Source organism: Hemicordylus capensis, chromosome 6, assembly GCF_027244095.1.
Source record: "Hemicordylus capensis ecotype Gifberg chromosome 6, rHemCap1.1.pri, whole genome shotgun sequence".
Classification (NCBI taxonomy): Eukaryota; Metazoa; Chordata; class Lepidosauria; order Squamata; family Cordylidae; genus Hemicordylus; species Hemicordylus capensis.
This window is the reverse complement of record NC_069662.1, coordinates 111,505,629-111,528,758: the sequence shown is the minus strand read 5'-3', so window position 1 is coordinate 111,528,758 and position 23,130 is coordinate 111,505,629. Positions and strand designations below refer to the sequence as shown.

Below are 23,130 nucleotides of genomic sequence, written 5' to 3'. Positions count from 1 at the left end.
AGTAAAAGGGACAATTCATGCTTACTACCACAAGACCAGCTCACCTCCCTAAGTATGTTGAGGTACTGCAGTTAAGCAGATGTCTATACATCTAGTCAGCTGGTTAAAAGCCAAAACAGTTAAATTAGCTAAGGCTGCAATCCTGCAATCCTATCTGTAGATTTGCTGCAGAATTGTTAAGTTTTATGATAGCTATAGCAAAGTTAGTAGTCTCTGAACACTGGACAGAGCAGTACTTTCCCAACTGACATGGGAGACCTCTAAGTACGGCCAGAAAGGTCTCAGTTCTCACATGCGTGAGACATGACTGATTCTTGCCCCATGAGTTTCTCCACATATCAGCACAACTTAACTACTGACAGCCAAAAAATGAGAACAATGGGCTAAAAGTATGGTATGGAAGAAACCAATGCCATCTTGGATACAGTCAGTAGTACTAGAAACTCCACTCAAGGCTGTTTTCACATGACACCAAAAGCACTTCTCATGGGGTATTCATATATATGAATGTTGATGTGGGATAGCCTGTAAAGTTGTAAGGGAGAATGTGCTGTGGTCAATGAGAGAGAAATCAGTTTGTGTGACAACCACCAGCCTATAGCAGCTGGTATACAGGAAGTAGCAGGGATAGCCTGACAGACAGAAACAATAAGATACATACCTGAGGTAAGATTTCAGTGAGACATGTTGCAGCTGTATCTCCGACTGGTATCAGCTTTCCAGCCTGCAACAAGCAAGCAAAACATACATAGAACAGACCAGAAGAAGCCCTGGCTCATATCACAAATATGTATTGGGTTTGTTTGTTCTTTGCACTTGCTCAACTATTTTAGATTAATAGCCAGCTTTTTTCTTTTTTTTTAAAGAGGGGGCTATTTAACATACTCAAGGTATTCATCATTCCTCTCCTTGCATTGTCCAGAAGATTTTCCTGTCATGGCTTTTAACCTCTCCTGGTGTCATGCAACCCCATACATACAGAGTGCCGTGTGAGCTCAGCTCCAGAAGCTGTTTCCCACAGTCAGGACTCAGCCATGGTTGGACCAGTCAAAAAATCCCCAAAAAAATCTGAGCATGTGCAGAGGGCACTTCTCACCTTGCTGTACCTGCAGCATCACACATTCAAAATTAGGGGGTAGGTCTGATCTGGTCACTTCCAGTCAGGCATGAGACATGGCCAGTCTCTCAGCTGCCTTACATCGTGCACCCTCCAGAACCGGGTTTCTTCACCTTGTCCCCCCAGGTGTTGGACTACAACTCCCATCATCCCCAGCCACAATGGACATGGCTGAGGATGATGGGAGTTGTTGTCCACCAACATATGGGGGTCCGAGGTGAAGAAACCCTGCTCCAGAAAATAGGAAGCTGCCTTATACGGAGTCAGACCACTGAGCCATCTTGTCCAGCTGTCTGCTCTGGGCAGAGGCAGAGTGTTCTCCAGAGACTCAGGGTGGAAAGTCTTTCCCAGATGTTACACAAGTCTTACCTAGATGTTTTTAGCAAGAACTGAAGCTGGGACCTTCTGACGCAAAAAGACATGCTTGATGACCACTGAGCTGTGGAGCATCCTTCAGAAAGACCCCTTGTCCAAGCCCCTTCGAATAGGAGGGGCGATGGTCTTTGGGGGGACTGGAGAAGAGGCTGGGGCGTCCGCAGGACATTTTCCGGGAGCGGGGACAGCAAAGAAAGATTGTGGCGTGGGCGGAAATGATGGCTAGTGGGTGGCAGTGATGAGACATCTCTGTCAAGCGGGACCAAAGGAGGAAACGCAAGTAAGGAAGAGAGAAAAGGGGACGAGGGAGAGAAAGAGGAGGGAGTTGAGCAGCAGACAAGACTCACAGTGGGCAACTCGGGAAATCGGTCGACAAACTTCCCATGATACACTTGCCTGTCGATCCCGCGCAGCCCTTGGACGGGAATCCCTCCCACCATCCTGGCAGGAGGGCTCCGGCGGGCGAAGGAGGCAAAGAGCGCAGCGGCAACCGCGAGGAGTAGGACGTTTACTCGGGTAACCTAGCAACAGGGAAAGGGTCGGCTCTCAAGATCTCCCTCTGCAGGCAGAGAGTGGGAAACGCAGACCAGAGCCTAGCCTCGTTCTTATTACCACTTATTCGAACTTGTGAAAAGGCCCCCAGGGTTGGTCCAGTCTGACCACCACAGCACAAGTGGGCTGAGAGAGGCTTTGTGGGTTGCACTTTGCACATGCTCCTTGTCTTTATATTGTTTCACATGTTTCAAAGCTGTCGGTGAAAAGAGGTTGAAGGGTACCTCACATACTTCAACCAACCTGTTGTTGTACTCACAATCAGGCTGGTAAAACAGGATTCCCCGTGTCGTCGTCGTCGTCCTCCTCCTCCTCCTCCTCTTCTTCTATTTATACACCACTTTTCAACAAAACGTCTCAAAGCGATTTACACAGAAAATAAATAAGATGGCCCCCTGTCCCAAAGGGGCTCACAATCTAAAAGAAACATAAGGTAGATACCACCAACAGCCGCTGGAGAGATGCAGTTCTGGGACTGGATACAGCCAATTGCTTCCCCCCTGCTAAATACAAGAGAACCCACACTTTTAAAGGTGCTTCTTTGTTCAGTCAGCAGGGGATTTTCTATCCATCCTTATGGTAAAACCATCATTTAAGTCCAGGTGTGATGCCTGGAAATTTAATTCATTGTTTTCAATCACATCTTTTGAACTGTGTTATGGTGGATCTAGGGGGGGGGGGAACCTACCACTTTCTAGTTCCATAGTTCCACAGTGTGCAGATGAAAGTCCACAATTCATCCATAAATGGTTATGGTTACTGATTTGCCATTACTTAACTTTCCTGCTTGGGAGTATGATGTGGTTAAAGAGATAACTAATTCAGATTAGATGGTCCTTAGAGTATGTTCCCATATTTTAAACATGGACAACATGGACATAGTTATCACAGGTAATCAACACAGAGTAAAAATGGCTGACCTTGCATGTACCACAAAAGGTTCTCAACTTTCAGCACTGCTGATTATCCATTTCTATATAACTTTCAATCCAGCCTGATTTTCTGTTTTTAAAAAATGAGAATCCCTGACTTCCCAGTACTAACCAACCACTCTTTTGTCTGTTAGCAATTCAGGTTCTAATAGAAATCAATCCATACTTGTCCTGTGAAAACCTATAGTTTCTAAAATCAGCAACTCTGCCTGCCAACATTTTATAGCTCCCCAATATAAAATGTGTTCTATCAAAATTTCCACCCCTTCCTTCCCATATAAAGTCAATTATATTCTCCAATTAAACAGGAATAGCCGACAGTAGCTGGACAGTATCCGGTTTGGCAAATGCCATCCTTTAAAGTGTGAGGGTGAAAAGGATTCAGATAAAACAGAAGGGGACAGAGCAGAACCACATAAATAGCAGACAGAAGGCTGTGCCAGCTTGTCAAAGAGTCCAAAGAAAGATAGCATGCACCAGGTAAGAGATTCAGCATATAGGTGCTTATATGCCAATGCCAGAAGCTTCCAAGCCAAGATGGGTGAGCTGGATTGCTTGGTTGCTAACACAGAAATAGGTATAGTGGGCATAACAGAAACATGGTGGAACAGTGAGAACCAGTGGGACACTGTTATCCTTGGATATAAACTCTATAGAAAGGACAGGGCGGGGTGCCTTGGAGGTGGAGTAGCACTGTATGTTAAAGAAGGGATAGAATCTAACAAGGTAGAAAACCTAGGTGGACCGGAGTCCTCCACAGAAACCTAGTGGGTGACAATACAAGGCCTGAAAGGAAAATGTGTTACTGGGGACGTGCTATCACCCTCCGGATCAAAACGCTGACAGTGACTAGGAGTTGCAAGAGGAAATCATGGAGGTGTCAAGGAGAGGGAGGGCAGTAATAATGGGTGACTTCAATTACCCACACATAGACTGGGTAAATTCACAGTCAGGTAATGACAAAGAGGTCAGATTTCTAGATACGCTGAATGACTGTGCCCTAGAACAGTTGGTCTTGAAACCAACCAGTGAGAAGGAGACCTTGCACTTAATCTTGAGTGGCACCCAGGACCTGATGCGTGATGTCAGTGTCATCGACCCTTTAGGGAACAGTGACCATAGTGCAATCAAATTCGGCATACATGCGGGGAGAGAATCACCAAGGATGTCTAACACAGACATTTTGAATTTCAGAAGAGGAAACTTCTCCAAAATAAGGAGTATGGTGAAAAGAAAGCTGAAAGGGAAAATCAGGAGAGTCACTTCGCTCCAGAATGCATGGAGTTTACTCAAAACCACAATACTAGAAGCCCAGTTAGATTGTATACCCAAAAGGAGGAAAGGTACTACTAAGTTCAGGAGGATGCCAGCATGGCTAACAGGTAATGTCAAGGAAGCCATAAAAGGGAAGAAGACTTCCTTCCAAAATTGGAAGGCCTGACCAAATGAAGAGAACAGAAAAGAACACAAACTCTGGCAAAAGAAATACAAGGTGACAATAAGGGAGGTGAAAAGAGAGTCTGAGGAATATTTAGCTAAAAGCATCAAGGGGGAGAACAAAAACTTCTTCAAATACATCAGAAGCAGGAAACCTGCCAGGGAGGCAGTTGGACCATTAGACAATGAGGGAGTGAAAGGGATTATTAAGGAGGATATGGAGGTTGCAAAGAAGCTAAATGAGTTCTTTGTGTACGTCTTCATGGCAGAGGATACTGGGCATATACCTGTTCCTGAACCAGGCTTTTCAGGGAGGGAGGCTAAAGAACTGAGTCAGATAGAAGTGACAAGAGATGGTGCTCTAAACTGTCTGGAAAAATTAAAAACTAACAAATTGCCAGGGCCAGACGGCATCCATCCAAGAGTCCTCAAAGAACTCAAATGTGAAATTGCCAACCTCCTTGCTAAAATATATAACTTATCTCTGCAATCAGGCTCTGTACCGGAGGACTGGAAAGTAGCCAATATAACACTGATTTTCAAAAAGGGATCCAGGGGCGATCTGGGAAATCACAGGGCAGTTAGCTTTTTCATGGCAGCTGTGAAAAAGGCCAGTTCCATGCTAGAGTTCATTAGGAATGGGATTGAAAATAAAACTGCTAATATTATAATGCTGTTATACAAAACTATGGTCCGGCCACACCTGGAGTACTGCGTACAATTCTGGTCACCACATCTAAAAAAGGACATTGTAGAACTAGAAAAGGTGCAGAAGAGGGCAACCAAGATGATCAGGGGCCTAGAGCATCTTTCTTATGAGGCAAGACTACAACACCTGGGGCTATTTAGTTTAGAAAAAAGACGACTGCAGGAAGAACTGACAGAGGTCTACAAAATCATGCATAGTGTGGAGAAAGTGGATAGAGATAAATTCTTCTCCCTCTCACATAACACTAGAACCAGGGGTCATCCCATGAAATTGATTGCCAGGAAATTCAGGACCGACAAATGGAAGTACTTTTTCACACAACGCATAATCAACTTGTGGAATTCTGTGCCACAAGATGTGGTGACAGCCAACAACCTGGATGGCTTTAAGAGTGGTTTGGATAACTTCATGGAGAAGAGGTCTATCATCAGCTACTAATCGGAGGGCTATAGGTCATGTCCAGCCTCAAAGGCAGAATGTGTCAGAGTACCAGTTGCAGGGGAGTAACTGCAGGAGGCAGGGCATGCCCTCAACTCCTGCCTGTAGGCTTCCAGCGGCATCTGGTGGGCCACTGTGTGAAACAGGATGCTGGACTAGATGGGCCTTGGACCTGATCCAGCAGGGCTGTTCTTATGTTCTTAATTGTTCTTCCTCTATGAACCTATCTCTGTTGACATACCACTAATGTCATACAGAATGTCTTATCCTGTCATACACAGAGGTCATTCATACAATCAAAAACTGTGATCAACCTGGGTTTGGAATCTGTGTGTGATCCCAATTTTCAGTTGCATGGAATCAAGGTTAGAGGAAAACCTGGGTAAAAGTGATTGTGTGGAAGCAAAGTAGAAGGAAAACCTGGATAGCTTTTCCTCCTACCTTGTTTCCACACAACTATCCAGATTCTCCTCTAACCTTGCTTCCACACAACTTAAAATTGGGAGCACACACAGCTCCCAAACGCAGGTAAGACACAGTTTTTGATTGTGTGAATGACCTCACAGACTCTGGGGTTATTCTCACGATTAACAAAAATCGGGCTAGGAGAGCCTAGCCTGATTTTTGTTAATCATAAGAACCACCGGGCTCACAAGCGAGCCCGGTGGTTCTTGAGTGGCTAACCTGCTCAAGTAGCCCACCCCTTAGCCCGGGTTTGCAGAGCGAGCACTCCACAAACCTGGGCTATCTGCTCATGAGTAGCTGCGGTGCGGCTCCGTGTCGTGGCTACTCGCGTATAGACCCCTGACCGCCACCTCCCAGCTCCCACCACCCAGCTCCCAGCTCCCATACTGGGGCTTCCGGGGGCTGCACGCCCCCCACTCCCCACAGCCCCCGCCGGCTCCGTCATGGATCCGGCAATCGTGTGGGCGGCTGATCTGGCTGCCCAGGGCTCCCTGCCTGTTTGTCTGTGAGTTTCAGCGAAAGCAGATCTCACAGATCGTGAGACCCGCCTCTTTCTCTCTCTGGAATGATCCACCCCACTGCTGAATAACTCTAACTGCATGAATAAAAAGGTAGTTAAAGTATGGTCAAGGATAGCTAATCCGTTTTAATAGAACTAGGCCAGTGTTTCTCAACCACTGGTCCGTGGACCGGCGCCAGTCTGCAAGGCATTGGGTACCAGTCTGTGAGGCATCACTAATAAAAATCACACACCCAAAAAATTGGGCTGGCAGGGGCCACTGGAAGCTCTCTGGAGCCAGCTGCCCGAAATTGTTTTTTGGGGGGTGCCTGGGATGGGGGTGAGGTTGAGGGGGGCGACCCCCTTAATAACTGCTGGTCCAGGAAACTGCGCATGAATAAAGTCCCAGTTCATGACTCCAAAAACGTTGAGAAACACTGATCTAGACCACTACTCAAAGTGGTATGTGGAAGATGCTGCACATATAAGAGATATTTAGACTATCTGCATTTATTTCCCTGAGAACAAAATCTGAGTCCATGTGATCAAACAACCAACCAAATAAATATTATGGACTTCCTCCCAACTCCTGCACTTCATCACTGCAATCATTCCTCCAGTTCAGCTTCATTTATAAATATTTAAAATGTGAATACACTGAAAGGCAAAGGTTCTTGCTTTTTCTTTTGAAGAATCTGAAATGCCTAACTTTATGCTGAAGACTCAAGCATCATAGTACAGGAAGAGACATGCAAACACTTTTGATCTTCATTTACAAACAGGATTCATGTGAACTAATCAAGCACCATTTGCTTTTATAAAGTACATAAAGTCTGTTGTCACATATTTGAAAGCCATGAGTTGGTATTGCTCACTATAATGATACATATCGGTGAATTTCTGTCCCGGAACATAGGAAGCTGCCATATACCGAATCAGACCAGTGGTTTTTCTAGCTCAGTATTGTCTGCACAGACTGGCTGTGGCTTCTCCAAGTTTGCAGGAAGGAATCTCTCTCAGCCCTGTCTTGGAGAAGCCAGGGAGGGAACTTGGAACCTTCTCCATGCAAGCATGCAGGTGCTCTTCCCCGAGTGGCCCCATCCCCTAAGGGGAATATCTTACAGTGCTCACACATGTCTCCCATTCAAATGTAAATCAGGACAGACCCTGCTTAGCAAAGGGGACAATTCATGCTTGTTAGCACAAGTCCAGAAGCTTGCTCTAAGAAATCATTTATTATTAGGAAAAGGTCTGTTATTATGATGGGCATCAAGGTAAACAGAGAGCTTATTTCACAGTCTCAAGGTGAAGAAACACAATGCATTTCTGTACATCCTCTCAATGAAGGTAGAGCTACAGAGTAGCAGAGGAGGAGCATATTTTGTCCCCACCTGCAATGTTGTAGTCATTTATTTCTCCTTTCCCCCCATAAGAATAAATCGCTATCATTTATTCTCATATGGGAGAGATATTTAAGAGATATTTAAAGGGGTATATGCAGGGACACTGATGGAATGAAAATTAATTATTGATTTAAATGTTGACTGCAGTCTCTGTTTCAGAAGGCAACAGGAATTGAAATTCAGGCCAGTCTTTTTATTCTCATTCTCCCCACTAGATGGGCTCATTTCCTCCCTATCTTATGGTGAAGTTAAGGTTAGAGGAAAACCTGTGGAAAGACACAGTGCAAATAAAAAGAATTAAATCAAGTATTAGAAAACTTGGTGGGAAGTGAGGTTCTGATTGGAGGGATTTTTAATGGAGAATTGATAATCAGTTGAACAAGTCAATTATGCAGCAACACTCTAAGGTGCTTCAAATGTATTTAGAATGGGACTAACAAGGCATCAACATAGTTATTTGACAATATTATAAGAAGATATAACACAAATAAGTCGTTACATGTTCTATTCATTATCCATGGGTCTTATTTTAGAATTGTTTCTGCTACCTCATCTATAGTCAGCATGTTGTACCAAATAATGTGAATCCTGCCTAAACATAATTGAAATCATGATATTTTCAATGATGTTGAAATCAATTTAAAGAAACAATTGAAATTAATGTAGACAAGTTAATTATGACTAACTTACAAACCAATAAAAACATAAAGCAAAGGTGGTATTTATTGCTTCAATAAACAAATAAAACCATTAGCATGGCACTGCAAATCTGTGCCAATCATTCTCCAATAATTTTGAATGTGTCATCTTTGCAAAGGTTTATCTTTGCTTTTTGTTCCTAATATGAATAATTATATTTGAGAAAGCATTGCATCAAATAAATCTTGCATGACTGTTGTGTAGCACTGAAAATGAGCGAAGCTGCCCCTATGGAAATTCTGCTTCCTATGTACTGAAGAATAGAGCAACACAGATTTTTTTCTGCCTTTTAGCATCCCTTTTCTGACAGCAGGCTGGAAGAAGGGTAAAATTCTGTTTGCTTGGCAACCAAAATGGTTCTCAAATCCTCTTGGGATATCTTGTCCCACCAACATTTCCTTCAGCATGTCCCACCATCTCAGGTGCAATATGCCGAAAAGAAAGATCCTATTTTTTTCTGCACACTTCTCTTCTGACCCACACAACCCTTTCCACCAGTAATGGAGACATGATCACATGGATCTCAAAGATACACAACCTTTACATTAGATATTTGACTCTTTCGTATTTTAATCCTCTCACACCCAGGTGTCTGCCAAATCCTGCCACTGCAATTTCTAAGGCCCTGATCTATACCTCCACCTTCAGAACTTAGATGAGTGATGACAGAAGGCATTTTCTGTAGTGGTGCTGTATCTGTGGACAGCCCTCCCAGAGATACTGATTTGGCACCAACTTTGTGAGTTTTTGATAACCCTAACCCTAAAATTAAGTTAAGTTGATGGATGATGCTCCTATTTGCTCTATTTTGCCGGTACGGTAGTAGCTGAATTTTATTTTATTTCAATTTTTTTTTAGTATAAATGGAGTGCTGACAAGCTAAGGGAGAGGTTACAGATTCTCCCTTCAGTAGAGAAATTTCCTAAAGTCATGATGGCCTACTGCCAGTCTCCACTTTTGCTGTTCTCCTATCATAAAGATAAAGTGTGCCATCGAGTCAGTGTTGACTCCTGGTGCCCACAGAGCCCTGTGGTTGTCTTTGGTAGAATACAGGAGGGGCTTACCATTGCCTCCTCCCATGCAGCATGAGATGATGCATTTCAGCATCTTCCTATATCACTGCTGCCCCATATAGTACGTACCAGCGGGGATTCGAACTGGCAACCTTCTGCTTGTTAGTTAAGTATTTCCCTGCTGCGCCACTTAAGGGTTATAATGCTCTGCCTGAATTTCATCATGGTCTGCCTATCATGCTCTGCTGCCTGAATTTCAACCCTCCAGTTTTTACTTTGAAGGCTGTTCATCAGTCTGCCTTTTTCCTCAATGATATCTTTTCCTTCATCTCCACACCTTTACTTCGTTGTTCCTTTCTCATTACTGCTTACCTCATTACCTCTGTACTTCCAGCAATCTCCATGCCTAAAGTGTCCTCCCTTTCTTTGTCAAGCTGCTTTCCCATTTAAGCCAGTTCTGTAGCAAAATCTTTCCTGGATAGATTAGTCACACATCTTATCTTCAACTAATCGCCATCTTATCTCCAATATCTTATCTCCACCTTCATTGTCAATAGATTGTCCCCAACCCCATTCTCTGTACTCATAACTGGGAAATTATCCTGGTTCAGCATGCTGACCTGGCATGTTTCACAGATTCCTGGTTGGATGAAGGAAGTGATATAACCTCTCCCAGTTTATACACTCAGTTGTGTCTATCAGGTTTCCATAACCAGCATCAACCAAGGCAAGATGAATGGGGAGGTGTGGTCACTCTAGCCCATCTGGAGACCACCCCTCTCACTAGTTGCCATTTTTACCATTTTGAGTGTCTTCATGTGGTATTGGGATCTTGGAACAAAGTTGATTTTAAGACAAAGTTGGGAAGTTGTTGGGCATCCCACTGCCTATTAAGCTCTCTGTCCAAGCTATATGAGGTGGTGTCAGACACATCATCGAGGTCTCCAAGGTTACAAGTCCTGGGACGCTTCAGTGTCCCTGCTGGGGATGCCTTGTCTGGTTCAGTTTGGGAATTCAAGTCCTCATGATAATCTTGAGCTTTTCTCAACTGATTTCTAGTCCCACATGTTGCAGGTCATATGCTTGACTTGGTGTTTTGGTCATCACTGAACGGTGGTGTTCCATGGGTTGCTCAGAAGACCTTAGTGCCCTTGTCATGGATAGACCACTACCTGGTGAAGACTGAATCACTCTGCAAGAGTGGTAGACCACTTAGGATAGTCCACCCTTGGAAGCTTATGGATCTTTGATGGTTCTGGGGAATTTTCCTGCTGAGAGCAGATGATCCTGTCAGGGCGCTAGTATCTCTTTGGAATGAGAAGGTGGGCTGAGCAATCGACATGTTCATACCTAAGCACCCTCTCCTGACCTGCCAAGCCCAAATGACCCCCAGTACAATGGAATTATGGTCAATAATGCAGACTGGCAGATCCCTTGAGTGTCATTACTAGAAAAACTAGAGCAAGGCTAGAGTGCATATTAGGGCAACTCTGTGGTGGTAATGGAAGAAGAAGAAGAAGAAGAAGAAGAAGAAGAAGAAGAAGAAGAAGAAGAAGAAGAAGAAGAAGAAGAAGAAGAAGAAGAAGAAGAAGAAGAAGAAGAAGAAGAATTCTATACCAACATTGCATTTGTTCAATGTCATCCATCAGAGCTGTTTCAAGTGGTTTGGAACCTCTGAAATGAGGGCCCCAAGGACCATCTGCTTGAATCCTCTCCAGCCCACTGTGATCAGTCTGCTTTACAATTTGCAGATAAAATTGCTCTTATCTGTGCTGACTTGAATTTTTGCAGAGCTAGGACCAAATGCTCCCAGTGTACCATCTGGTCCTTTTATATTGTGTTGTCCATAGACAGGCTGCTTAGAATGCTATTCTGAGACCTACTACTTGCACATTTGAGGCTTGCCCTTCGTGGCTGTTGAGGGCAGCCAGGGCTGGGGCTAGGGTCCTGGGCTGCAGAAGTAGTAAATGACTCCCTGGAACCGGGGAAGGTCCTCTTGTCCCACCCCCATCCCGAAGGAGAAAATCATTAGGTTCCTCCTGGGAGAAATGTCTTTGGGCCCAGCCATTCTGAATAACTTTAGTCTCTGTCTTGCCATTCCTGAGCAAGGTGTTGGAGTGTGTGGTATCCAGGTGGTTCTGGGGGAAACAAATGATTTAGATCCTTTCCAGTCTAGCCCAGGTATGGGATAGAGACTACCTTGGTTGCTCTGGTGGATGCCCTATGCTGGGAAATAGACAGAGAATGTGCAACCTTCTTGATTCTCCTTTTGATACCATCAACCATGGTATCCTTCTGGGTCAGCCCCCTGGGTTGGGGACACCATTTTACAGTGATTCCAGTACAGCCTGGAGGGCTGTACCTAGAAGACTGGTGGATACCTGCTCTACCTCTTGGCATTGGTTATGGAGTACCACAGAGCTTAATTCCATCCCCGATACTGTTCAACATATATATGAAACCGCTGGGAGAGGTCACTAATAAATATGGGCTGTGATGCCATCAGTATGCTAATAGCACACAGCTCCACTTATCTTTTAAATCAGCTCAGAAGTTCATCTCCTGAACTGGAAACTCTTCTGGGTTGGATGAGAGCAAACAAACAAAATCTTAAACCAGATAAGACTCTGGGTCAGTAAAATTGATAATCTGAGGTAAATATTTTGGATGGGCTCACACTCCCCCTAAAAGACCAAGTTTGTAGCTTGGGGATTCTTCTGGACCCAACACTGTCCCCAGAGGTCCAAGCAGCAGCAGTGTCTAGGACTGAATTCTATCAGCTTCAGCTGATATGCCAGCTGCAACTCTGTTTAGAGATATCGGATATGATCTGAGTTACCCATGCATTGGTCGTATCCAGATTGGACTACTGCAATGTGCTCCGGTTAGGGCTGACTTTCAAGTTGGATCAAAGCTTCAAGCTTCAACATAGTTTGCTTCTGGGCCAGATTCAAAGTGTTGGTTCTAACCTTGAAAGCCCTATATGGCTTGGGACTGGAGTATCTGTTGGACCACATTAACCCATATGAATCTACCAGAGTCTTCACCCTTCCTATGGGCCCTGCTTCTGGCCCTACCACTGGCATAGATTTGGTTGGAGAGTACCATGGACAGAACATTTTCAGTAGTGGCCCCCATCTTTTGAATGCCATTCCAGAGGAGCATTGCCAATCAATCTCCCTCCTTTTAAAAGAGCTTGAAAAGCCTCCTCTTCTGAGAGGCATTTTAAATCAGGTTTTAATCTGTTTCACAATTTTAATCAGCTTTAGCTATTGTATTGTTGTTTCTTTAAATACTGCCATTGTTTTAATGGCTTGTTTTTATTGTGTTTTCTTGTTGTTACTGTAAACCACCTCAAGTAGCACTGTGCTAGAGGGGTGGGGAAGAAATATTTTAAATAAACAATATATAATGCTCAGTGTAAACCTCTCCCCACCTCTGTATTAAATATTATCATATGCCCTATGCAGTTCTGTGATTCTACAGCTCCTAGTATGCTATTTGTGCAAAATACATTATCAGCCTATTGACTGGAAAGAAACATTAGATATTAAGTTATCTATTCTTGAGAATATTACATTTGTGGGCAGAATTATCCTATCAAGTAACCGTGATGCCAATTCAATCAGAGTTTTCTTCATGTGCTAAGATTCCTGATTCATCCTGTTTGTTCTCTGCATTATTTCCATTAATATTTAAATGCTTCAGAATGATGACACACAATGCCAAGCCAGTCACTCCTGTTTTCCTTAGGGCCCTAGTTGCAGTGCCTCTCTCTCTCTGTTTCAAAAGCATTGTTCATGTCATTATCTCTAGCACTTAATTGTTAGCTTTTCTTCCACCCCTCTTGATATATCTTTGAACAAAGATAAATATATCTACATTTGCTTGATTGCCTTAGTGGCACAAAGTCACCTTTAGCTGGGGCTCAAAATAATTACTCAGCTTTTAATATGTCCATTTTTGTTACATTATGATATCAGTGTTATAATATTACCATAGAAAAATATATAATGTGATTCCAAAAGAGTGTACCACAAATTGTTTTAATGTTAATTGCTTACAGGAAGCATTTAATTGTGTCACCTGTTGGCTGGATGTTTGTTTCATTTATCTCTCGCCTTTGGAACTAGTTTTGTACAACTGTTATCTTGACTTAATTAAACAGCACAGAAAATTTGGCAAACTTATCTAGCACCTTGACTGAAAACTGAAAATCTTGTACACATTTGCTTGTGATTATCTGAAATGCTTATTGTATATTTTTGATATGTAATTCAGATATTTTTGCCAAGACATTTCTAGACAGAAGGCGTAACTAGGGAAAACGGCGCCTGGGGCAAGCACTGAAATTGCGCCCCCCCGCCACGCCCCCCCGCCGCCCTCCCAACATACATGGCCGCTTTCTCGCCATCCTCCCTCAGGTTTCTGTCGATCATCTTACTCCTTTCCACCGCCGCCTTGTCCTCTGCGCTCAGGGTGCAGCCCATTCTGGGGGCTTTTGATGATGGATGGAGGTTTTTTTTAATATCAGAACTGTAGAGAGGAGGACTGCGCTTATCGTTTCCTCAAAATATTTCACTACAGTTGTTAAAAGAGTGTGTGTATGGGGACTGGGGGGAGGATAACCCACCCCACCAAAAAGGAGGGATGCGTGTGTATGCGTTAAAAGTGCCTAGTTGTCAGCAGTCAAGGGCTTAAGGGGGGGGGGTAAATATGCCCCTCTGCAGATACACTAAGGCAAGCTAGTCCTCAAAAAGAGGTAAGCGCTCACTCGCCCGCCCACCCTGCGCGCACTTCCCTTCTCCTGCTCCTCCTCGGCTTCTATGCCTCGGTTTCCTCCAGGCAGGGACACAATGCTGATGCTGTTTGTACAGCCAAAAAGGCTCCACAGGCACCGCCTCGGTCCCCGCACACAGCAGCAGCGCCTCACTCGCGCGCGCCCGCACGAAGGCAACAACACCTCCTTAACTGAAGAACTGTTGAGTCTCGCTCGGCGGCTCGCGCGCACCCGCGCTCTCTCTGTCATGTGCAACAGTGCAACGGTTCTCACTCGATCTCTGAAAGAAAGGGAAGGGGGTGCACTTGAAGCGCATGTGCAAAAAGAAGAAGGCAGAAGCCGGTGGGGGGATGGTTAGCATTTGGGACAATAGTAGAAAGTGAGGGGAGGGGGGAAGAGAAGGGAGAAGAACCCCGGATGAAAATGTTTAAAGGCGATTACTATTACGCCCACTGACTGGCTTGATTCCATCCTGCCTTCATCAGAAACTACGCCCGCGTGACATCAGCGCGCGCATTATTTAAACCTATAAATAAATAAACGGGTGGGGGAGGAGAGGAGAGAGTGAAACCTTGGGGGGGGATTGAAATGTAAATGGTTGTCTCCTTCTGGGTAGCAAGAGGAGGCAGTGAGATAAACGGGTACGAGGCAAGTCAAAGAATGTTGGCAGTGAACTGGCGCGGAAGGGACCGCTCGTGGGGGAGGGGGCGCCAACGCACTCCCTTGACTGCTGCTGCTGAGCCGGAGAAACTTTTATTAAAAAAATTTTTTTTAAAAAAAATTGGGGGATCGGCGGGGGTCATGGCAGCGCCCCCCACGTGGCCCGCAAAGATGGCGCCCGGGGCACGTGCCCCCCCTGCCCCCCCATCGTTACGCCTCTGGACAGAACGTACTTGTAATTAAAATGAAGATTAAAAAGACTGAATGAAAGATTTATGTAGCAATTTCTAAACACACTTACTAGGAAGTAAGCTACATTGTACACAGTGGGATTTACTTCTGTATAGACATCTTAGTGTCTTTTTCTGTGCCTGCCCAGGTATTTCGATTGTGTCTGTCTGTCTTTCAAGACCCTTTAGGACAAGGAACTGTTTTCCCCCCAACTCTCTACTTATTTTGTATTCTACAAAATACTATACATATTTTGTGAAATTTTGTTGAAAAGCAGCATGTAAAATATTCTACATTATCCAAACTAAACTGACACCCCCTCCCTTTCTGGTGGAAATCAAATTATATAATTATATGTTTCTACTTGACAAAGTCTTGCATTTCAAGACTTCCAAGTACGGAAAGAGAGTAGGATTTTCCAAAACCAGGAAAGAAAATAGATCCACCTTACAAAAGTCAACATGTCCTTGGGTACACATTAATAATCAGACTGCCCACAGGGTCCAGATACATAATGTTTTGACACCAGAGTATTCCATTCATCGTCGTTTCTGTCCTTTCTCTGTAAGACTATGAAATGATACAGGGAAATGAAGAATTTGCACAAGTGCTGTTCAGTATTGTATGCTTGTAACATTTTATTTTAAATCTTCCATAAATTCATGTACATTTGGCCTAAAAACATCTTATACTATTGACTATCATGACTTTCAGTGCTACATAAGCTTACCAGTCAAGAACATGTATTCCTTTTGAGAGAGAGAGAGAGAGAGAGAGAGAGAGAGAGAGAGAGAGAGAGAGAAATAAATATACATATATAAAAATTTTCCTTCAGGAGCATAGAGTGATCGCTTAAGCTGGTGAAGCACCAGTTCTGCCATGTGACTAAAAGACAATAACTTTTAAATGCACCACACACTGCGTACCTGCAATTCCTGTTCTCCAAACTGAGAATGGTCTGATGATGCATCATTCTATATGAACTTCACCATCATCACACTATATGAACTTACAAACCGTAACTGACCAGGCAAATTCATTTTGTGTAGATTATACTTATAGGAAAGTTCAAAAAATTAAATATGTGTAATATAATTTTTTATTAATATGCTTGCAAAAGAAAAACAAAAGATCAGTTTTAAATTTGTAGGATTTCAACTTCAAACATTATTAATTTTATTTAATAATTACCATATATGGTGAATTTGAATAATTGTAAATTTGATTCTGAAAAGGGTCTTCTGCTTCTCTTGGGCATGATGTTGTTTTTGAATTATCGGTTTGACTATTGAGTGTTACATTCAGTTGAGAAGAATAACAGTTAAAATATGATTAAGATGATGACATTCCGAATGTAGCCTAAAAATAAAAATTGTTTAAACCTTTCCCCCAGCATATCCTGGTGTAAAAAGTAGTGCATTCAGCTAATTTAAGTGCCAGGATTGTAATGCAACATTTGCTATCTGTAGGTAATCAAGAAGTATGATGTCCAGAATTTCTTCTAAACTAAACTAAACAAAACTACAAAACTCCACTGAACATATTCGTGTAATAATTTTGGTGGGGAGAGGGCCAACTGGGCATTATCCACCCTGTGTCTCTCCAGATTCATTGGGATATTCCTGCCACCATTGCTTAATACCATCCTAAAGATCTAAGTTACAAGGAACTAGTCTCTCAGGGTTTGTTCATTTGGTATCAGTGGCCCCTGGTCTTCCCATCTATACAGATGAGACACAGCTAATATTCCTTTGTATTTCATGTTTCAGGGGAAATTGTTTGAGCCAAACAAGAATGTGTGAGGAGAAACTCCTTTCAGAGCATTCAAACATTCTACTGTACTGACCCCACATACATGGTGAAAATACATTTTTAAAAATGGTTTTATTACACATTTTAGAACATGGATCGGGGAAGAGGAAAAGACCAGGCATTTAAGAAAGTAAAAATCCAAAATTTAGCTTCTAGCTGTACAGGCCTAATTTGTAAGAACACTTACAGGTTATGTTTTCTCTAAGCCATTTCAGCCAGGGAGAAACAGACACAGTATGGCTGTATTTAATCCAAATAAAAGAGCAAAATGAGGAAGACAAAGATGTGACTTTATCAAACCACGTTGGAGTAGGTGGGGCCAAAGTTATCCTTACAGCCAATAGGAGATTACATCCCTCAAATACACAGAGACAGGAACAAAGTTCCTAGAAGGAATCAACCCCATGGCTGGTTTAATTGATGGACAAGGACTTGGGGACTCTGGGTCTCCCACTTACTTACCCAAAGAAAAGGGCTACAAGAAAGATTTTTTTTTTTTTTGGTCTCTGGCTAACTAAAATCGATAGACTGAAAGGAAGAAAAACAAAATGTTTCTATGTGTTTTCTGCAGGTGACCCTGTGTAAGCAAAACAGTAGGGAATGCAGTGCAGCTACCAGCATTGGTAGTGCACAGTAATGGTAGAGGCTGGTAGTGCATGTGCACTACCAGGCACTACTGTAGCTATGAATGAATTCAAGGTGAATCCAAAGTGAGTAAATCAATATAACTCCATTTTGGGATTGTATAGATAGTAAATAATAATACATACAACTCAAAAATACATACGGACATATATCTTCCACATCTAAGTCCATAGAAAATAATTAAAAACTGTGTGTGTGTATAGTTTTTAATTAATTTCGGTGGTCTTAGATGTGGAAGATATATGTCTGTATCTCTAACTACACTGAAAAATTTACTTTGGATTCACCTTGGGTTGTTCTTTGCTCATAGTGAATCCAATATCTATGGGTTCTTTTGCTGTTTCTTGACTACTGTAGTTTATGCTCATGATCACATTAGCAATCATTTTAGCACTCTTCTGTAACCTGAACATTTCTACTAATTTAGTCCTTCACCACTTATTTCATTGCTTGGAAGGTATCCTATATTCTTGATCATCCCCTTCTCTATTCTTTTCTGAGTTATACGCCATGCAAAGTTGAACAGTGCTGAACATCATAGTGAATGGCATATGCAATTCTAAGCATGTTCTTTTCAGAAATAAGTCTTATTGAGCTCAATTATTTTTAATATTTAATTTTAATAATTTCAAATAATGAATAGGGCTTATCCCTTAGTAAGTGTGGTTGGAATTGCAGCCTCAGATAAATCCATAAAAAATGGGTAGCACTTTGAGACATAACTAAATATATGTTTTATTGTTACAAACAAAGATTAGCTTTCATGGGCAATGACTGCTTCATCAAATGCTAAAATGGAAATTCAGGAATCATCAGTCGAAATATCAGTTAAGGCAAACAGAATGTAAACATACTAAAGTTCCCAAGGGGCCAGGGATAAAATATCTTTAATGGAGCCTACAATGCACATCAGAATCAGAATCTCTATTGGACTACTGCAATGTACTCTACATGGGGCTTCCCTTGAAGACGGTTTGCAAGCTTCAGCTGGTGCAGAATGCTGCCACAAGGATGCTTGTGGGTGCAAGTTGCTTCATGGCTATCACACCCAATCTGAGACAGCTTAACTGGTTACTGGTCTGCTTCCGGGCTAGAATCAAGGTGCTGGTCTTGACCTTTAAAGCTTTATACGGCTTGGGGCTGGGGTATCTGTTGGACCGCATTTGACCATATAAACCTGCCAGAGCCCTCCGCTCATCATCTCAGGCCTGCTCATGAGCACTCCGTTAACCTTGTTTTTTTGCTCGTATGCCATCGCGGTGCACAGTGGCTACAAGCAGACTCCCGGTCTTGGACGTCCCCCCAGAATACCCTGTGCACTCGTGCGGGGCATCTTGGAACTTCCGGGGGCCACGTGGCCCCTGATCCCTGCAGCCCCCTCCGGCTCCGTAACAGAGCTGGTAGTCGTGTGGGTGGCTGAACCAGTCACCAAGGGCTGCAGGCTTGATCATCTGTGGGGAAAGCGGGCTAAGCCAGCAGTCCCCGCAGAGCCCGGTAAGGCGCTTCACATTGTGTGAAACACCTCAGGGTCTTTTCGGTTCTGACCCCTCGGTTCTGGAAAACCCTCCCAGCAGAGCTTTGCCATGTTCCCTCCCTCAGTGTTTTTCAAAAACAACTAAAAACACATCTTTTTAAAGAGCCTTTTAAATGTTTCAACTGTTGCTTATATCTGGTAGGTTATATCTGGTAGGTTCTTTAGTCATTACAATTCTTTTAAAATGACTTTTAATTTGAAATTTGAAAATCTGTAATTCTGATTGTAGTTTTAGCTTGGATTTTTAACTTGTTTAGCTTAATTTGGTTAATTTATTAGTCTGATTTTACATTGTAACTATTTTATAAATGTTGTGAGCCATCCCAAGCAGTAGTGTAGGGATGTGCATGGAACCAGCAGGGGCTGGTTCAAAGGCGGGGGTGGGATAACTTTAAGGGCAGGGGAGGGTGCACTTCCCCCCCCCGCCCCACACACACCGTTTCTTCCACTGGCACTCATTAAAAAACTAGTCCTGCAGGACAGCAGAATACCTCCCTGCCACCCCATCTTCTCCTTGTAAGTAATCTGTGCGTGTACACACATCAGCGTAACCCAGCATGCGCACGGGTTACTTCCAGTCCGAAGAGGACTGGGTGGCAGGGAGGTACACTGCTGCCCCACCAGACTGGTTTTTTAGTGAGCACCAGTGGGGGAAACGCGGTGGGGTGGGTGGGTAAGTGCACCCTCCCCCACCCTTAAGGTTGTCCCCTCCCACCTTCGAACCTTCTGAACTGCTAGCTGTTCGAACCTGTTCAGAGGCCCATAAAAGGGCCTCCGAACAGGTTCGTGCACATCCCCACAGTAGTGTACTGGAGGGGTGGAATATAAATATTTTAAATAAAACAATATTCAAACTTCAGTCAATACAGTCAAATTTCTGTATCGATTCCTGCTCCCCTATTTCATGTTCCATGAATCTCCCTATCATCTTAAGAACAGTTACTCTTACACACTGACACTGTGTCCCAGAAGATTGTGTGCCTCTGCTCACGAATTGGCTTCTAAGTGTTTTCTATTCTTAATGTAAAGTTTGTGACAATTCAGACTCTTGTCTTGAAGACAGATACTGTATGTTTGTCCCATATAAATTGCTGCAATATATTTGATGCATGACATTAAGTACACCACATGAGTAGCTGCACAGATAAGAGTCATGTATTTGACCATTTCAGTCTTTATACTGGATCTATTAAAAAAAACAACTATACACATCTTAGCCTTAGAGTCACTCACTCTGTCATTTACTGAGACTTTTTCTATGGCACAGAGAAAGAGATGCATGACTTATATGTCCTATTGTCATCTTTAAGGAGGAGATACATAGGGTTGCCAACCCTGCTGGATTAGCCTGGAATCTACCAAATCAGCATTGATCTACTTTTACAAGCAAAGTTCAGTGGATTGATAGTGTGAACAATATTAGTCAGACCAGCACAGTCGAAACAGGATAACACATTACTAGTGCATAATTGTTTTATGTACAGCTCCTGCTTCATAAACACAAAGCACTACTCATCATGGGATTACTCATGGAAATAGGACTGTATGTCATGTCTAAAAGCAGTTTGACAATTTAGATAATCCTACATTCAACCTGCTGGGAATGTGGTGATGGCTGTATTGCTGCAGTTAGGAATGGGTTTTGCAATACACGTTGCAGGTGTATTAGCAGTGTCTAAAAATAACACTGGGAAATTGACAAAGAGCAACATCATTTCCACTTGAATGGTGTAAAGCTTTCCCACTCATACTTAACTGATGAGGGTTGTGCATATGAACCAGGCCCTTAACTATCTTTTAGTCACTATTATTCAGGGACACAGTCTTTTTCTGACAGATATTCTGTGCCTTTTCTGGGTGCAACTTTCCCCATTACCGCTTTGCCCTGCTTGGGAGGAGAAGCATATACCTTCCTGTTGAATGCCTGCCTTTCGTATAAGATCCTCTTTTAAAATTATTGCTGCTGTTAGGTAGCCATGTGTGTTGTATTTTGCATTGCTCTCTGTTGTCTTCTGTCAGTTACATTTTTTACCTAAAAATAAAGTGTAAATGTTTATGTAATATAATAATCTCTATATCACGTGTGTAAACAAAGAATGTGCCAACATAAATGTCAATTAAATAAATCTTTAGTTTAAATACTTGTATTTTCCAGAAACAAGATAAATACTAGATCCAAAAGAGAAACTGATCTTGTATAGCCGCTCACCTCCCCATCCTATTGCTCATGAAAATCGCTTTGTTTTTTGAGCCAACTGGTAGTCTACACACACACACCACACACAGGGGTAGTTATGTGGCACTCACTCTCGGCTATGGATACCCATGCTTGCCTTAAGGCCTTGATAAAAGAGTCATGTTTTCCTCATTTTGACCTGACTCATTCAGTGTCCCCGGGTCTGCGGCGCTTGAGACAGAAATAAATTTGGTCGGTGGCTCCTTTAAGAAGGAACGGGCCCATTAAGAGGTTTGGGGGACACACGAGCCTCGCAGTGGCAGAAGACGCATCCACGGTAGCCGGCATTGCAGAAGGCAAGTACCGAGCGACGCGTTCCTTGCCCCGCCTCCCACAATGCTTAGCGCGCCGAGCCGAAGCTTGTCAAAGACGAGGCAGCGACTCCTTGCAGAGAACGCCCTCCGCTAAGTTCTTCGGCAACAACCGCCGGGCTGTCACGTGACTCCGCAAAGGCAGAAGCGATATGAGGGCGGGCGCGGTGACGTGGCAAGAGGCGGCGGCGCGGGCGGAGGAAGTTGCGTGTTTGTGTTTTGGTCCGGGAGAAGGAGGAGACGGAAGTTGGAGGCCGTTCCCCCTCCCCCCGCCGTGAGACTCACCGTAGAACCCTAGTCTCTTATCCCGTGCGCCCCAACGATAGGAGCTGACCCTTGCTCGCCGGCCTTTCCTTCCGTCGCTCACACGCTCGCGAGGGACGGAAGTGGGCAGATAGGCCGCGGCATCCGTCACACCGCCAGGTAACGAGTTAGGGCCGGAGTGGGTGGGGAAGAGGGAGGGAAAGTGGTTCAGCAAACCCGGCAGGCGCGCGCCTCGAGCTCCCTCTGCGCCCCCTTCCTCCTCCGGTGGCGGCCGCAGTGGCTGGAATCGGGGGAGGTAGTTGGGGAGCCGGGTTCCTTTCCACCCTCAAAATGGCGCCCCCAGTTCTCCCACTTCCTCTTATTCCCGTGTCAACGAGTGGGGCGGGGCTGCTGGGAGAGTTGGAGGGCCAGAGAGAGAGGCGAGAAGTTTGTAGGGCCGCTGAAGGGTTGGATTTCGGGATCCGCGCAGGGAGCATCATCGAGAAAGGAGTTGAGCATAAAAGGGAAGGGGGAACCTCCGGCCCCCTCCTTCGTTCTCCCGTAGCGAAACTTCTGTTTCTTCAACGAAGGTGGTCAAAAAGACTGTGTTTCAGTTTGTAGAATGGCCATCTGGTCCCTCTGCTTTCGGGGTTCCTGTATTTGTAAATTGGGATTAGTAGGATGGTCTGGAAGGGTGCTAAGCAAATGCATGGGTGGGGTAGGGTAGGGCTCTTGCTTTTATTTTCATGATGAATATTGCTGTCCTTCAACTTAAATTGCTCTACAAAGCATAGTGAGGTTAAGGGTAAGAAATGTAACGAGGAAAAACTAGTTACAGTTGTTATAACACACAGCTAAACATCTTAAACAAAAAAGGTCCCTGATGATAACTTTCTACCATACTGTGAACCCACTAGTTGCTAAGAACATGTTCTTTTGACTTTTTCCAAGTTGCATGGGTAGGGGATTGTAGATATGTAAGAAATCTCTTTTAAAGTTGCTTTAAAAACATATTTATGTATTAAAAATACAATATCTA

General features: G+C 43.7%; 2 protein-coding genes and 1 long non-coding RNA gene across 5 annotated transcripts in view; 1 reads left to right on the top strand and 2 right to left on the bottom strand.

Annotated features, from left to right (window-relative positions):
- EFHB (EF-hand domain family member B) overlaps positions 1 to 19,681 on the bottom strand; it is a 43,925-nt gene extending 24,244 nt beyond the window's left edge. Inside the window, exons 1-3 of one of the 2 annotated variants that reach the window (XM_053264139.1) lie at positions 16,502 to 19,681; positions 1,889 to 2,013; positions 662 to 724 (exon numbers count right to left, since the gene is read on the bottom strand). In XM_053264139.1, the coding sequence (XP_053120114.1) occupies positions 662 to 724; positions 1,889 to 2,013; positions 16,502 to 16,568 (255 nt within the window). In that variant the 5' untranslated portion in view covers positions 16,569 to 19,681. Of the gene's footprint in view, positions 1 to 661; positions 725 to 1,839; positions 2,014 to 16,501 lie in introns of both variants that reach the window. The other variant, XM_053264140.1, reaches the window with a different exon arrangement.
- Positions 19,682 to 20,434: 753 nt separating this feature from the next.
- Positions 20,435 to 21,600, bottom strand: LOC128330791 (uncharacterized). The gene is made up of 2 exons (XR_008310260.1): positions 21,511 to 21,600; positions 20,435 to 21,333 (listed from the first exon to the last, which is right to left on the bottom strand). It is a non-coding gene; the product is annotated as an uncharacterized LOC128330791 (long non-coding RNA).
- Positions 21,601 to 21,974: 374 nt separating this feature from the next.
- RAB5A (RAB5A, member RAS oncogene family) overlaps positions 21,975 to 23,130 on the top strand; it is a 36,576-nt gene continuing 35,420 nt past the window's right edge. The window contains exon 1 of one of the 2 annotated variants that reach the window (XM_053264141.1): positions 21,975 to 22,271. The gene's annotated coding sequence lies outside the window, so the exon portion shown is untranslated. Of the gene's footprint in view, positions 22,272 to 22,545; positions 22,682 to 23,130 lie in introns of those variants that run through there. The other variant, XM_053264142.1, reaches the window with a different exon arrangement.